The 16,731-nt window shown below is 41.6% G+C and overlaps 1 protein-coding gene across 1 annotated transcript in view; it reads left to right on the top strand.

Moving 5' to 3' along the window:
• LOC126337104 (protein unc-93 homolog A-like) overlaps window positions 1-16,731 on the top strand; it is a 297,653-nt gene that overhangs the window by 237,994 nt on the left and 42,928 nt on the right. The window contains exon 4 of the mRNA XM_050001439.1: window positions 4,939-5,083. Coding sequence (XP_049857396.1) covers window positions 4,939-5,083 — 145 coding nt within the window. The remainder of the gene's footprint in view (window positions 1-4,938; window positions 5,084-16,731) is intronic.

The raw sequence follows: 16,731 nt of genomic DNA, 5'->3' as shown, positions 1-16,731 counted from the left end.
ATCGTTACGATTATATCGTCTGTCGTCATGTCGGTAGTTCCTTTCTTGTCGGTTAAGTGGTGGAGAATTTCTCCCTGAATCGTAACTGCGCACTGAACTGTTGCATCTGAAGTTATTCTGCCTCCCTTGATAATAATAGTTCTGGTTGCCATATTGTCTGTTTCTATGATTGGTCTGTCATATTCATTAATACGGAAATGCGATCTTCCTCTGTAACTATTACTCTGCTAGTGGTTGTCATATGGGTGGTGTCTGTTTTGGTCACGATTTACGTTGTAAGAATAGCCTTGTCGTGTCCATTTATTATCTCTGTCATCGAGGAATTGTGACGGATGTGACCTGTAATTGTTGTGTTCCTGTTTCCGCTTTCCGCGATTGTCAGTGTCAATTTCCAATTCTTGTAACAATCCCTGAAAAGCTTCAATGTCATCTTTGCAACTTCCTGCCAAAATAATATGTCGTAAATGTTCAGGTAGTTTGATTAAGCAAATGCGGATGAGTTCTGAGGGGCTGTATGGGTTTGACAGGTACTGATTATTGTGCAACATGTCTTCAAAATATTTCACAAGACTGGAGAATTCAGATTGTTCGAAATGTTTCATCATTATGATGCTATGTTTTACTCGGTCTTGTGTAGCTTGAGACCAATATGCTGAGAGGAAGGCATGACAAAATTCTCCTTCACTGTGGCAATCGTGAATGACCGATCGCATTCTTACAGCTGGTTCATTCTCTAAATAGTCACACATAAAATTCTAATCTGTGCTCTAATGACCAGTTGGGAGGAAAACAACGAGAGGATTGATGGAGCCACGCTTGTGGATGAATGTCGTTGCCAGAATTCTTAAATGTTTTGAACTTCCGTGAAGTAATGAACAGCTTATAGTCAAAATCATCTTGTCGTCGAGTCGCATATAGGTCATTGTTACGTCGTGTCAGCGGTTCCATATCAAAATTCGGTGCACCTTTTCATAATTTCCGAAATGCCCTGTGTTATTATTTTGTGGCTTTTCCGTATTTCTAAGTTCCTCTTCCCGTGTTGGAGCGCGAGTGTCCTCTGAAATAAGTAATTCTTGTATTACCTATGTCAGCTGATCTTGTACTTCCCGGATTTCTCTTTGGTGTTGCGTATTAATTTGATTCTGATTTTGTTTGAATTTCTTTTATGGCTGCTTCGTGATTCTGTAATGCATTTTCATGCCGCGAAAAAATAGGTTGGAAATGCTCTCAAATTTGTGTTTTTACGTCATTACAGACTTTTTGACATTTCGATTCGATTTTATGTAATTCAGTAGTTAAATCTTCACGTGTTTGTTCAAGCGTATGTTCCACTGGGTCTAACTTTTGAAGCTTTTCTTCCATTTGTTGCATTAATTGTAATAACAATGCACAGGTGTCTTAAACATGTTCCTCAGTGCTATTCGGCAATGCATTTGAACCGGCAATATTCGCAGTTTGAAAAACAGAAAATGTATCTTGACTTATTTGAGAAAACGGTGAGGACGCAAAACCTGAATGTACAGTATTTGCAAGATTGTGTCCTGTCATTCCCGATTCCTGAAGCGAACTGTTGCCGACCGATCGATCGATAATGCTTCCCCGTTCACTACCTGTTTTACTGTCTACACCATTATTTGACGCCCGCTCCATTTCCCTATGCACAGTTACCAAATTACTACTTTGAATGTCTGTTAATTCATTACACAGTGGTGTTGGTAAGCTACGCTCGTCGTCACTATTATTTTTCAGTTTACTTTGGAGCCTAGTGTTACGTTTTTCACACTCCATTATTGTCACAATATTTCACACGACAACACAGAAAACCACAATTTGAAGAGCAAACATAAGAGAACACATTAACATAGCTCTGAAAATAATATATAGTTAATTGCAAGCGCAGCTGCGAAATACTTCGTGCAAAACTACATGCATGCCACAACTGTTTATAGTACAACAATGAAAGACTGCAACTACAAAGGAAATTCTCTCTATGATTACGCGTTAGCAATAAACAAAAGCTAAACTAATTACACAAACTACAAGAAAATATCAGAAGATTCCAGTGAGGTATCCTCGGCAAAGGGTCGACGTATGAAACGTCCCCTTAGAAAAATTATACATGACTGTGCTTAGACTGACTCACAATATTTTTAGCGCAACGCAATCTGACTACAAAAGAATGGCCCTGACTAACATTAACCTATACGTTTCACAAATCACTTACCTCACCAAAAACCTTCGTTACTCGAGCTACTGCAATACAGTGAGCGCCACTACTGCCAGCTAAATAAAAGATTCAAACTACTGAAGGCATTAACTACTGATAGACATAGTTAGCAAATGAAAGATTTTAATAGAGAACAAACAATGTATTTACCTTACTAGTGTTCAAAAGTCATAATATATATATATATATATCAGTTTATGACAGCCAGTCTTACAAAGTTACTGTCTCTGTCCAGATCATCCGCTCTCACAACTCCGCCATTTCTCTCCCCACATCCACCACTGCTGGCGGCTCACCTCCAACTGCGCAACGCTACGCGCTGTTAACAGCCAACTGCCCACCACTACAATGGCGAGTATTACAACAATGCCAACCAGCCACTGACTGCACACAGCACAGCCAGTGATTTTCATACAGAGCCCTACGTGGCGTTACCAATATAAAAATAACCTAACAACCTACTTGCACATGGAACTCTTCTATCACTGATATTTCGACCAAAGCTACTTTGGACATCTTCGGAGGTGCTCCTGGTTGTGCCAAGTCTTGCCGACTGACGAGTAGGACGTCGAAGAAGGCCAAAGTACCGTGGAAAGTGGGCGTGGTCTGAATTTCATGTGATAGCAGAGATGAACCTTGTCAAAGATAAAATACACTACTGGCCATTAAAATTGCTACACCAAGAAGAAATGCAGATGATAAACGGGTATTCATTGGACAAATATATTATACTAGAACTGACATGTGATTACATTTCCACGCAATTTGGGTGCATAGATCCTGAGAAATCATTACCCAGAACAACCACCTCTGACCGTAATAACGGCCTTAATACGCCTGGGCATTGAGTCAAACAGAGCTTGGATGTCGTGTACAGGTACACCTGCCCATGCAGCTTCAACACGACACCAAAATTCATCAAGAGTAGTGACTGGCATATTGTGACGAGCCAGTCGCTCGGCCAGCATTGACCAGACGTCTTCATTTGGTGACAGATCTGGGGAATGTGCTGGCCAGGGCAGCAGTAGAACGTTTTTCTGTATCCAGAAAGGCCATTACAGGACCTGCAACATGGGGCCGTGCATTATCATGCTGAAATGTAGGGTTTCGCAGGGATCGAATGAAGGGTAGAGCCACGGGATGTAACACATCTGAAATGTAACGTCCACTGTTCAGAGTGCCGTCAATACGAACAAGAGGTGAATGAGACGCGTAACCAATGTCACTCCATACCATCACGTCGGGTGATACGCCAGTATGGCGATGACGAATACACGCGTCCAGTGTGCGTTCATCGCGATGTCGCCAAACACGGATGCGACCATTATGATGCTGTGAACAGAACCTGGATTCATCCAAAAAATGACGTTTTGCTATTCGTGCACCCAGGTTCGTCGTTGAGTACACCATCGCAGGCGCTCCTGTCTGTGATGCAGTGTCAAGGGTAACCGCAGCCATGGTCGTCGAACTGTCCGTGCAAACGTCCCCATCTGCTGTGTCAGGGATCGAGACGAGGCTGCACGATCCGTTACAGCTATGCGGATAAGATGCCTGTCATCTCGACAGCTAGTGATATGAGGCCGTTGGGATCCAGCACGGATTCCGTATTACCCTCCCGAATACACCGATTCCATATTCTGCTAACAGTCATTGGATCTCGACCAAGGCCAGCAGTAATGTCGCGATATGATAAACCGCAATCGCCATAGGCTACAACCCGATCTTTATCAAAGTCGAAAACGTGGTAGTACGCATTTCTCCTCCTTACACGAGGCATCACAACGACGTTTCACCAGGCAACGCCGGTCAACTGCTGTTTGTGTATGAGAAATCGGTTGGAGACTTTCCCCATGTCAGCACGTTATAGGTATCGCCACAGGCGCCAACCTTGTGTGAATGGTCTGTCGGTTAAATTGCGCGTCTGTAGCACGTCATCCTTCGCGGTGTAGCAATTTTAATGGCCAGCAGTGTATAACATCGATCATAGTACGTCAAAGATAAAAACTTCTCATCGATTCTGTAGCGCCACTGTCCATAAATCGCTATCGCCGCTACTTCTTTTCTGTTAAAATTAGCGCCATGTTTGTATATTATATATAGAGAAAGCATCGAAATATATAAACATGGTGATAATTTTAACAGAAAAGAATTAGCTGTGGAGAGTGGTGCTACAGAATCAATGAGAAGTTTTTATCTTTGACGTACTATGATCGATAGTTATATTTTATCCTTGACATGATTCATCTCTTATCACGTGAAATCTAGATCACGCCCCCTTTTCACGGTATTTAGGCCGTTCTTCGACGTCCGACTCGTCAGACTCAGCACTTCCATGAGCACCTCCGAAGATGTCCAACGCAGCTGTGGACGAAACTTCAGGGATAGAAGAGTTCCGCGGACCACGGCCATACAACCCTGAAGAATTCTCGGCAGCTTTCAGTGATTGTTCGGAAATCGTGCAATCACACAGTACAGCGCTTTTCATCATTGCATTTCTTAGTGTTGAGTGTTAACTGCCAACTCCTGCACCAGGCGCCGAACCTCTGTACTTCGCTACAATATTCCAGCTACTTCGCTGCATACAAACAGTGTCATCAGGGGACAGCCTCACGGCCGCAAAATGTATAGCGCGCAGTAGCGTGTAGCTCCATGTACCAGGGTGGCAGTGTTGTTGACTTGGTGAGCAGCGCCGTTCTGTCGTGGTTCCGCAGCGCTCCGGACGAGGAGGCGGCTTCCGGGCTGCGGCTGGTGACGGCGTCGGCGCGCCTGCTGCGCGACCCGCTCCACTGCCTCGTCACGCCCATCGCCGTCTTCTTCGGCGTCACGCAGGGATTCCTCGGCGCCGACTTCACACAGGTACTGCCGCGACACCCAAACCCCCTACTAGAGTGGCGTACTAAATAAGCTCCTCTGTAAGAATATTAAGCATCCCTGTGGTGTGCGTACTGTAAGGCCTTCGGTACACACACCATCAGATGTAACGAAGTAGGCGAGTGCAGTGGTTTATCGTGGCGTGTTTATCTCCTGCCGTTAGGTCAGACGATAGAAATGCCACTTGCACGCTTAGAGTAGCAGATTGACGGTGACCAACTTTAAACAGAAGTTGATTAATTTTCACACACATTTATTAAAATAATAAAAATCATAGACATTAAATAACTTGATTCTGGATGCTGTTTGCAATTGACGATCTGAAGTTCCTTTGGTCTTGGTGCGTTAATCTTATTCTCACATATCTCTGATACTCGACAAAGTGTCTATACATTTCTCTTCATGGCTATGTACAGGAATATGATAATCTTATTAGGCACAAACTGGAACTTGACTATAGACTGGTACAGACAAATGTAGACTGGTACAGACAGGTGCAGATAAATGCAGACTCATCCAGACTAATGCAGACTAATTCAGACTGACTAATCGGAGGTCTTGACACTCATTATAATACCTCAAGCGTTCAGGTATCACTGCGCAAGTGTGATCCGCCAGGAGAAAAGGTTCTACGTTAGCAGCAATCTCATTGGCTGCATTACATATTAATACATGGATTGGCGGAAGCAGAATTTGGTCCATCTCTAAGACAGCGGCATCTCGTAGTGCGGAGACGGACGAGCGATGCGCCTGCGCTTTTGTGCTTAGCGGGGCGCGCTCTATTGGGAAAGTTGTGTACGCGCTGACTAGGCGGAACTATGTACACAACAATCCCTTTAAAGGTTCCCATTGGTCACTTTCACGCCCGGTGCGTGCCATAGAGCTGATGCCACGAGGCCGTAACATCCTCCACTGCCGACGTAAGTCACGGCGGTCAAGTGGTGTCTACCAGTATACACTGTCTGATCAAAAGTATCCGGAAATCACTACGTAATGCGGAATTCACGAGTAGGTAACAGTTTATTGACCACAATATACTCGCTGCTTCCTTTTTTATTGGTGGGGCCCACCTATAAAAAAGGAAGCAGCGAGTATTATATGGTCAGCAGAGAAGCAGGGACAGCAGACTGAATCGGTCTCGAGAGCTCAGCAAACTTCGAATATGGAGAAGTCATTGGATGTAATCTGAGTGACAAATCTATCACGGACATTTAAACCCTTCCAAAGTTGCTAAACTCGACTATTTCTGATATGACTAAACTGCAGTGCTATTTTTCTGGAGGAGCGCTCGGGGATGCGGACCCCTAATTTTTTCGTCGACAAAGTAATTTCTTTTTTTTACTATTTTGAGAACTTGTAACAGTGCCAAGGATTCATTTCACGGATGGAACTTTTTTATTTTATTTTTTCGTGTTGGTTATTGCAATACGAACGATACAGTGCAGTTTTTGGTAGGAAAAGCGATATCACCTACTGTTTCAAGCATTTCGAAGCTGAGGCAACCGTTCTCGACAACTGAATCGCTGGCAGCCAGTTCGATAAGCATGTAGTGGAGATAATGACTGCATGACAATGCACCCTGTTATAAAACAGTGTTTGTGAGGCGATGGTTTGTGGACAATAACATTCCCGAAATAGACTGACCTTTCCACAGTTCCTACCTGAACCTAATGGAACACGTTTGGGATAAGTTAAAACGTCGATATCTCTCCAGAATCATAAAAGAAGGTTGTATACATGGAAGAATCCTGGGGATACTAAAAGGTATCAAATAGATTATATAATGGTAAGGCAGAGATTTAGGAATCAGGTTTTAAATTGTAGGATATTTCCAGGGGCAGATGTGGACTCTGACCACAATCTATTGGTTATGACCTGTAGGTTAAAACTGAAGAAACTGCAAAAAGGTGGGAATTTAAGGACATGGGATCTGGATAAGCTGAAAGAACCAGAGGTTGTACAGAGTTTCAAGGAGAGCATAAGGGAACAATTGACAGGAATGGGGGAAAGAAACACAGTAGAAGAAGAATGGTTAGCTCTGAGGGATGAAGTCGTGAAGGCAGCAGAGGATAAAGTAGGTACAAAGACGAGGGCTGCTAGAAATCCTTGGGTAACAGAATAAATATTGCATTTAATTGATGAAAGGAGAAAATATAAAAATGCAGTCAATGAAGCAAGCAAAAAGGAATACAAACGTCTCAAAAATGAGATCGACAGGAAGTGCAAAATGGCTAAGCAGGGATGGCTAGAGGACAAATGTAAGGATGTAGAAGCTTATCTCGCTAGGGGTAAGATAGATACTGCCTACAGGAAAATTAAAGAGACCTTTGGAGAGAAGAGAACCACGTGTATGAATATCCAGAGCTCAGATGGAAACCCAGTTCTAAGCAAAGAAGGGAAGGCAGAAAGGTGGAAGGAGTATATAGAGCGTCTATACAAGGGCGATGTACTTGAGGACAATATTATGGAAATGGAAGAGAATGCAGATGAAGACGAAATGGGAGATAAGATACTGCGTGAAGAGTTTGACAGAGCACTGAAAGACCTGAGTCGAAACAAGGCCCCCGGAGTAGACAACATTCCATTAGAACTACTGACGGCCTTGGGAGAGCCAGTCATGACAAAACTCTACCAGCTGGTGAGCAAGATGTATGAGACAGGCGAAATACCCTCAGACTTCAAGAAGAATATAATAATTCCAATCACAAAGAAAGCAGGTGCTGACAGATGTGAAAATTACCGAACTATCAGTTTAATTTGTCACAGCTGCAAAATACTAATGCGAATTCTTTACAGACGAATGGAAAAACTGGTAAATGCGGACCTCGGGGAGGATCAGTTTGGATTCCGTAGAAATGTTGGAACACGTGAGGTGATACTGACCTTACGATTTTTCTTAGAAGAAAGACTAAGAAAAGGCAAACCTACGTTTCTAGCATTTGTAGACTTAGAGAAAGCTTTTGACAATGTTGACTGGAATACTCTCTTTCAAATTCTGAAGGTGGCAGGGGTAAAATACAGGGAGCGAAAGGCTATTTACAATTTGTACAGAAACCAGATGGCAGTCATAAGAGTCGAAGGGCATGAAAGGGAAGCAGTGGTTGGGAAAGGAGTGAGACAGGGTTGTAGCCTCTCCCCGATGTTATTCAATCTGTATATTGAGCAAGCAGTAAAGGAAACAAAAGAAAAATTTGGAGTAGGTATTAAAATTCATGGAGAAGAAATAAAAGCTTTGAGGTTCGCCGATGACATTGTAATTCTGTCAGAGACAGCAAAGGACTTGGAAGAGCAGTTGAACGGAATGGACAGTGTCTTGAAAGGAGGATATAAGATGAACATCAACAAAAGCAAAACGAGGATAATGGAATACAGTCAAATTAAATCGGGTGATGCTGAGGGAATTAGATTAGGAAATGAGACACTTAAAGTAGTACAGGAGTTCTGCTATTTAGGAAGTAAAATAACTGATGATGGTCGAAGTAGAGAGGATATAAAATGTAGACTGGCAATGCAAGGAAAGCGTTTCTGAAGAAGAGAAAGTTGTTAACATCGAATATAGATTTATGTAACAGGAAGTCGTTTCTGAAAGTATTTATTTGGAGTGTAGCCATGTATGGAAGTGAAACATGGACGATAACTAGTTTGGACAAGAAGAGAATAGAAGCTTTCGAAATGTTGTGCTACAGAAGAATGCTGAAGATAAGGTGGATAGATCACGTAACTAATGAGGAGGTATTGAATAGGATTGGGGAGAAGAGAAGTTTGTGACACAACTTGTCTAGAAGAAGGGATCGGTTGGTAGGACATGTTCTGAGGCATCAAGGGATCACAAATTTCGCATTGGAGGGCAGCGTGGAGGCAAACGAGCAAGTAAATATCACATTTGAAACTGTGCTTCAGACGCTTGCAGGTATCGCCAGCTGTTCCAGTAGCTTATTAAAGAGAATCGAGAAGGAATAAGACAAACATAGCCGTAAGTACTTCCCATCGCTGAGAAAGACGATGAAAAAGTAGAAGAAAATTTTATAGTTAGATAGTATTGCCGAACAGGTATCCAGGACTGACTGATAATTTCCATGCAAAAAATGTTCTTTAATTTACATTGTCAGCATTGCAATAAGCGACGATGTTCATTATGCTGAATCTTTTACCTCTTTGTTGTTTTATGAGGTTTCCTTCTCCCACTGCATGGTTGATCTTGCGTGGCGTTGGGTGATGCTTTTCGTTTATACCACTGTTTCATTTCTTTTACCACAGTGAGAAACTATTGACTTTGAACGTCTCTATCTGTCGAATTATTCGTCGTATTGTCATAGCCTGTTAAAAAGATGATTTTCAGATTTGCTAGGTGTAGCTTACAAGTTATACATGATGTCCCAGAAATATTGCGACAAACTTCGAACGGTTGTAGAGGTTGTCTTGAGGAACGGATTGACGATAGGAACCCGCGTCTGGAAACTTCATCCAACGACGCTACAGAGCGTCCAAGTTATCGGCGGCGCCACTAGGCTGCTCCGTCGATAGCAAACGTGAATTTGTATGCTGTGTCATAAGTAGACCACGGTCTTTAGGTCATAAAAAAGTGTGTTTTAGGCACCTAAAATAGGCTCCTTCAGTAGTTCAATTAGGCTATATAAAACCTAAAATAGGCTCTAATAAAAATGATACAGAGAAAATAAAATAAATTAAAATCCACAGTGTTGGCAGTATGAACATGTTATTAGTCATTAACACAAGGAGAATGAATATTTACACAGTTTCAGATCACAGCAATCTACAACATTAATGTTGAACAAAACTCCAAATATCTTTGATTTCCTGCGGGATAAAGATCTCCTTAAAAAAGATGTGGCAATGGTTTAATTAATACATTCATAGTTTCACATATTCTGACCATAGTTGGCTTCACAATAAATAACCAAAATCTTTTCTAGGTTTTCTAGTGAAAAACTGTGGCGCTTGTCAGTCAGAATTAATTTATACGCTGAAAAAGAACGTTCTACATCAACAGATGTGACAGGGGCGTACTTCATTTTCGGCACATGATTGACAGGAATGCTGCAGTCAGGAGTGCTGGATTTTCCACAAAGTATGTTGGCAGCTGCACACAACTCCTTCAGGTCAGTGTTCTTCTGCAAAACCGTTTGCATTTTTGCCCGTACTTTTCACCCTACTTCACCTGGCGCTTCATTAATTTTCATTTTGACTTCTTCGAGCAAAGAAATATTTTCGTAGATAGGTTTCCCTGAGCCTTCAAATTGTGAAATTATTCTTGCCATAAATGTGTATTGGGACCTAATGTAAGATAAGCCCCTTTTTAAAGAAGAATCTTTGAGCAACTCCATTGCTGCAGTTACGGATGCAGCATCCTCCGGTATATTTGCAACCACCTTCTGGACTGCTGAGAGATGCGTACTATAGTATTCTGCTGCTATCAGCCACGTGCCCCAGCGGGTGACAACAGGCTCTGACGGCAATGGGACATTTGGAAGCTGTTCTTCGAATGCCTGTATTCTTGATGGTGCCTTAACAAAAATTTTCTTCACCATAGATATTACTTTATTTACTTTAGGAAATTGTAGCCTTACTTGCTCTGCTATGAGGTTGATCCCATGCACTGCAAAAGTTACGTGCAGCATCAACGGGTAGAATACTTTTAATAGTTGAAACGCTGCTATCATATATGCAGTAGCATCAGTGACGGCCAGAAGCACCTTACCCTCATCCACTCCGTTTGGATATAGCACCTTAAGCCCATTGTTCACAAATTGTGCTATTGTTTTTTGGTTTGTTTTTGCAAGCTGTTTTGAGTAAATGAAATGAGCCCTGGATGGAGCATCTGGATCTAGCTTGCCAATAATCAGGTTTGCAATGTAACGGCCACAGAAATCCATATACAAGATTCTCCAACATCCTCTCGGATTCTGTGCAATGCAGCATTGTAAGCTGAATCCACATAATTATTACGTAAAGTTGACTCTGCAGGAATAGACTGATGGCAGTACTTCTTAAGAAAACCTCTGAAAATAGAGTTTTCTAGTTTCCGAAAGGGGATGTTTGCTGCCACAAGTGCATGACACAAATCACTGCAGAACTTTCGGAGGATTCGCCAAATTTATTGGTTAAAAGAGTTTGCTTCAATTTTGACTTTTGTTCAACATTAGCTTTATGTGCGATTCCACCTGCATGCTGAGTTAAGTGTGATTTCTTAACACTCAAAACCTGATACGAGAGAAAAGAGAAATGCAGCTTACAATCGCATATAAAGAGTATTTCTTATTGCTAAAGGATAGCGATAAAAAAAGAATCCTAAGTGACAGGAAAATAAGAAGGCTAAGAAAAACATCAACTAGCCTCCTTGTTGCATGCTTGGCAGAAAATAATTTTCCCATCTGTTGTATAACGCCTCATATGAGTAGACTTTGAACTAGCTGTTTTCGACATGGCATTGTATTCTCACTCAGAAACTAGAATTTATTTTGCACTTAGAACGTCAGTAAAGCTTAACATGTCTTTTGCTGGGAAAAAGTGAACGATGACTTGCTTTTTTTTTTTATACTTTTACTGCGGTGCATGAGAGCGGTGGGGGAAGTACCGTACTCGTTGCTAGACATACGGCACCTGACAGATGGCCGCCCCCTTCTGAACAAGCGAATGGAATCTACTGGTGCTTCAGATGAAAACATCTCACTACTGTCAAATAACCGGAAAATTCACGTGTAATAACTTTCACGAAACAGAGTAGTTTGATAGGACTGCCTGTAGACAGCAGCGAGAAAATGCGCGAAGGGCAGTAATTTGGCTATAGAGGACGTCTACGATTAACATTGTGATATTTTAATCCGTGCTCAACTTAAGGCCTATGGAACCGTTTCTTTGCGAAAATACACAGCTGGCCAGAATCCTACGAACGAAATATTTTCAGATATAACATTTAGTACTCCCACGTTCGATTCTAATGTGTAACTCAAATCTTTGACCAGTTCCCATTCGCTCACCGAAGTTAAGCACTGTCGCGCTCGGCGCGTACTTGGATGGATGACCATTCAAGCGTGCCGAGTGCTGTTGGTAGTAAGGCAAGCAAAGGAATTGTAAACAGTCTCTAACGACCTTCGCCTTTGATGAGACGTAAATCCCGAAGTTTACTTCCTTTTTCTAATCTTTGAAAACACAAGAACTCTAGGTCATATTAACGAAATAGGTACTTTTTAGGATTTTGATCCCGAAATAGGCAAAATTAGGCGTCAACGTCGAAATACGAAATTTTAGGTCCTATGGAACTAACGGTATTCAGTTTAGTTAGTCATGAAACGCTTAAGTACCAGATTATATGCAAATTGGAGCTTATGAAAAAAATAGGTTTTAACCTAAAGATCCGTGATGTATTTTTTACGTATGAATAATAGAACACCTATAAAGAGTATTTGGTATTAACAGGGATAGCGATATAAAAAAATAAAAAAGATCAACTACCTACCTTGCTGCACGCTGGGCAGAAAATATTTTTTTTCCATCTGTCGCATAGTGTGGAAAACCTGGAGCCACTGTCTTATATGATGAAATAGGCACTTTTAAGGATATTAAAGCCGAAATAGGCAAAAATAGGCACTAACGTCGAAATAGGCTTTTTTAGGTCCTATAGAATTACCGCTATTAAGTGTAAATAGTCATGAAACGCATAAGTACAAATTTTTATGCAAATAGGAACTCAGGAACAAAATAGGTTTTTAACTAAAATCCGCGGTCTAGTAATAAGCACTGCACTGACTACTTGTAAATATGTTCAACAGGAACGTTAATGTGTTCATTGATTTCATGAATTCGAATTATTTGTGGCATATGTGACACTCACGGGGATGTCAGAACCGTCTCATCCTATGGGGTAGAGGAGCAACCCCCACACGTTGGCATCTGCTCGCCACAGCTTGCAGGAAACAGAGAACAGCATCAGTGCAGGAACACCAACGACAGAGCGTGGAGTTGCGGTACACATGGGCGTACGTCTGTCTACATCTACATTCTGTTTCAGGAGGAATAGTAAATATTTTTGGAAGACCCAGTATAGACTAAGTCAAGTAAAACATTCCATTTAACATGAGTTCAACTTTTGGTGGTTACAGAGATATAGCTGTTAAAATGTAACCTAAACAAATAGCTACAGAAGCTGTTACGCAAAGGCAAATGATTAAGTTCAGAAGTGATTTTCGTAAATTCCACCCCCGACTTCAATGAGCTTCCGATTTCTCTTGACAAGAGTGCTTGTCAGTCTTCTGAGGTCGTCTTGCCGTTCTTTTATGAGGGCAGCACAGTTCATAATTCGAATGATCAATTCGTCTCTTGTGTTGACTTTCTCTTTGTAGACTTCGCCTCTCAAAAGGCAAAAATGTACCGTTAAAGGGTTTGGTTCAGCAGTCTTGTTGGTCAAGAAATATGATCATTTCTGCCCATCCATCTTCCATTTAATGTTACGTTTAGGCGCTAGGTCACCTGACGACAATAATATGTAGTGGTCCTGGCATGCTGCCAGTAGGCATCCATACTTGTGGACAACGGAACCGGTTTCTTATAATTCTAAAAACTCGTTTTCAAAAAAGTGGTGGTAAAGTAGCCCCGAAAAGCAGCATAGCAAACAATAGGCCTAGTTAAGTGATTGTCTGTCAGACCAACCCATACATTTACGAAGCAGCGTTCTTGAAAATATGTATCCACTAGAGTAACTGATTTTTTTGTCGGACCAACAGTGTGATTTATGAGTGTTATTGATACCGTCATGAGAGAGAATGGCGTCATCAGTAAACAGTTTGAATTGGGTTATTTTGCGATTTTCAAATACTCAATGACAAAATTCCGATCGCTTGCTTTCATTTTCTTCTCTAAAGTATTGAATTCGCTGTAAATGATAGATTCCACGCGTACGTCATGTCCGCCATATTCTTCAGTAAATATAGGTTATTAATTGAGGATTTCTGATTACGAAGTGCCACTGAATTCGGTGTGAAATATTTTCCTACTTGTAAGGGACACCTTTGACCTTGCACGCTCAGAAACGCACGAAACCATGCTTAGAAAACACTCGATCAAAAAAATAAAAAGTGGTTTGTGTCATTCCCATGCAAAATGTTGCATTCTACCACAAGTGACATTTTAATAGAGAGAAACAAAGTAACAACTATCAATACCATAGGGAAGTTATACGTAGTTCATTAACGTTAGTGTACAGCGCATAACACTCATATTCTACACACCTGACACTTTCGCATTCAAGCAGTCCAATATCAAAAGCCACATTAATCACATCTTCAAATGCTAATATGGGTATAACCTGCCGTTCGCCAAGCATACTGCAACACAGGCGTTTACTCTGGTGCAGAAAATTAATTGTAAGTCACAGAGTGAATTTTGATGATCTTGTCGTTTGGTAGATTGTAGTCTCACAAAATCACCAGTTCTTCTGATGTAGAGCTTGTATAGCTGAGAGAATAAACATCTAGGGCTTGGCAACATTTTGTGTTTTCTGTGGAAATATCTTCAGTATAACATTTTTGTTTGGAAAACTTGCATTTAGAAGGGTACAATCACACAGCAATAAGCTATTGTCGCTTGTTACTTGTTTGCCAAGGACTGGAGTTACAAAACGTCGCATGTTTTCTGCAGTCATTTTGCCACTCTTGCTTGCCTCCGCATGAATATTTCGTGGGCAAGTTGTTTCAAGTTCCTTTGAACTATTTGGGCCGAACGTGCCTTGTGCTTCTTGAAAACAGCGCTAGCTACAACTTGTTTGCTAGTCTGTCTGTCATTGATAAAGACACATAAACTGGGTAGCTGGGGTAGAGCTATGTACAGACTGCAACACGCCAGCTGTAGTTTTCTCTCTCCTCTGTGCCGATGACACTTCATTCTGGAATTGTCTCTGGTCACTGTTCCAATTATTTCCTTTCTCAACATCCTGCTCTGTAATAAGCATGTTCACTCCCTCCATAAACCCTCGTGAATTCTTTCTGACGTATACTATTATCGTCTTCTATGCCCTTACGTTTGACAAATTTAGTAATATCTCTGGGTGAAATTCCATATTCAGCCTTAAGATTGTCAATGAAAGAAATCAAAGCTCTGAAATAGTCCAGGCCAACCATTTTAGTCGCTTCTGGTGCCCAAATTCACAGGTGACAATAGTGAACTGTAGATCCATACGACCTTGCTCTATGAAGTTGCGATATTTCATGCTCTTCTACATTTTGTAATTGCCATAGTGGGTTTGCTTTAAAAGGAGCTCCTGCTCATCTTTTGCTAGACACATAATTTGAAATTAATGTACAATTTGATTTACTTTTAATGCCTCATTACTTTAATACAGGAATTGAAGCCACGATTGTAATAGGCTTCATAAATATTCCCTAGTACACTGTCATCAATATCTTCTAATACACTGGACTTTGACTGTTTGGATGGTGATAATTCGTATTCAATTTGACTGGACTGTTTCTGTTGCTCTGGAGATGAACACCGTGTACTGCTTCAGCAGCCACCTTCCGTTTTAGGTTCTTTCTGTTCTTCGGAGCCGGCTGGAGTAGCCGAGCGGTTCTAGGTGCTACAGTCTGGTACCGTGTGACCGCTACGGTCGCACGTTCGAATCCTGCCTCGGGCATGGATGTGTGTGATGTCCTTAGGTTAGTTAGGTTTACGTAGTTCTAAGTTCTAGGGGACTGATGACCTCAGAAGTTAAGTCCCACAGTGCTCAGAACCATTTGAACCATTTGTCCTTCGAAATCAGTATATCTGTCCTGTTTAACGTCATGTATTTCTGTGTTCCCTAATTAATACGTTATGTATAATATATCCGCGAACTTCCTATCCTCGACCCACTACTCCGCATGTCGCGACTTCGTCCCTAATATTTGGATGACATTCGTAGAATTAATTCTCCTCATTATATCGTTGTACACAGTTTGCAAGTAGGGCGCATGCCAACACACCAAGAGGCACATTCGTAGTGCAGCTGTACCATTCATACAACTCTAGCACGTGTTAGTTCAGCTACAACATGCCACCGGCTGATGGCGCTAGCAGACAAGTGCGGAGTTTTAAATAGAAATGACACAGACTACACTTGTTTCCGTAATCGAGTGTTAATATAAGTTTTGTTTTGTGTATCCAAGCGTTCGAGGTCAAAGGTTTCTTTTGATAGTACAAATGTATCTGTAACATAATATTTGTGATTGAGCCTCTCCTCTAAATGTATTCAAGATCTGGGTGCCTGTTGCGTCGTTTTAAAGTGGTTTAAGTACATAACCTACTCGCAGCCATATAAATGATTTTAAAGACCGCTACAGGTAAACAATGTCATATTCTTTAAAGTAATGTAACGCCGATACGGAGCGATTGTGTTTTCTGTAGCTGACTTAACGATGCAAAGAAGAACTGAAATGACCTGTTGTGCTATGTCAGGCTGGCACCATTGTGAGTTTTTAAGTGTACGAGGGGCACGTGTACTGCATAGTTGGCGATAAGAAGTAGTGTATGAACCTCTTCAATGCGCTATGATTCACCATTGCACCAGCGCCACTTAGCCAGAGTATGAAGGCAACCTGACGCGCTACAGCGTCGACGTGGTTGCCCGCCTCCCAGGCGTCAAG

Source organism: Schistocerca gregaria, chromosome 1, assembly GCF_023897955.1.
Source record: "Schistocerca gregaria isolate iqSchGreg1 chromosome 1, iqSchGreg1.2, whole genome shotgun sequence".
NCBI lineage: Eukaryota > Metazoa > Arthropoda > Insecta > Orthoptera > Acrididae > Schistocerca > Schistocerca gregaria.
This window is presented reverse-complemented; position numbering and strand designations above follow the sequence as displayed.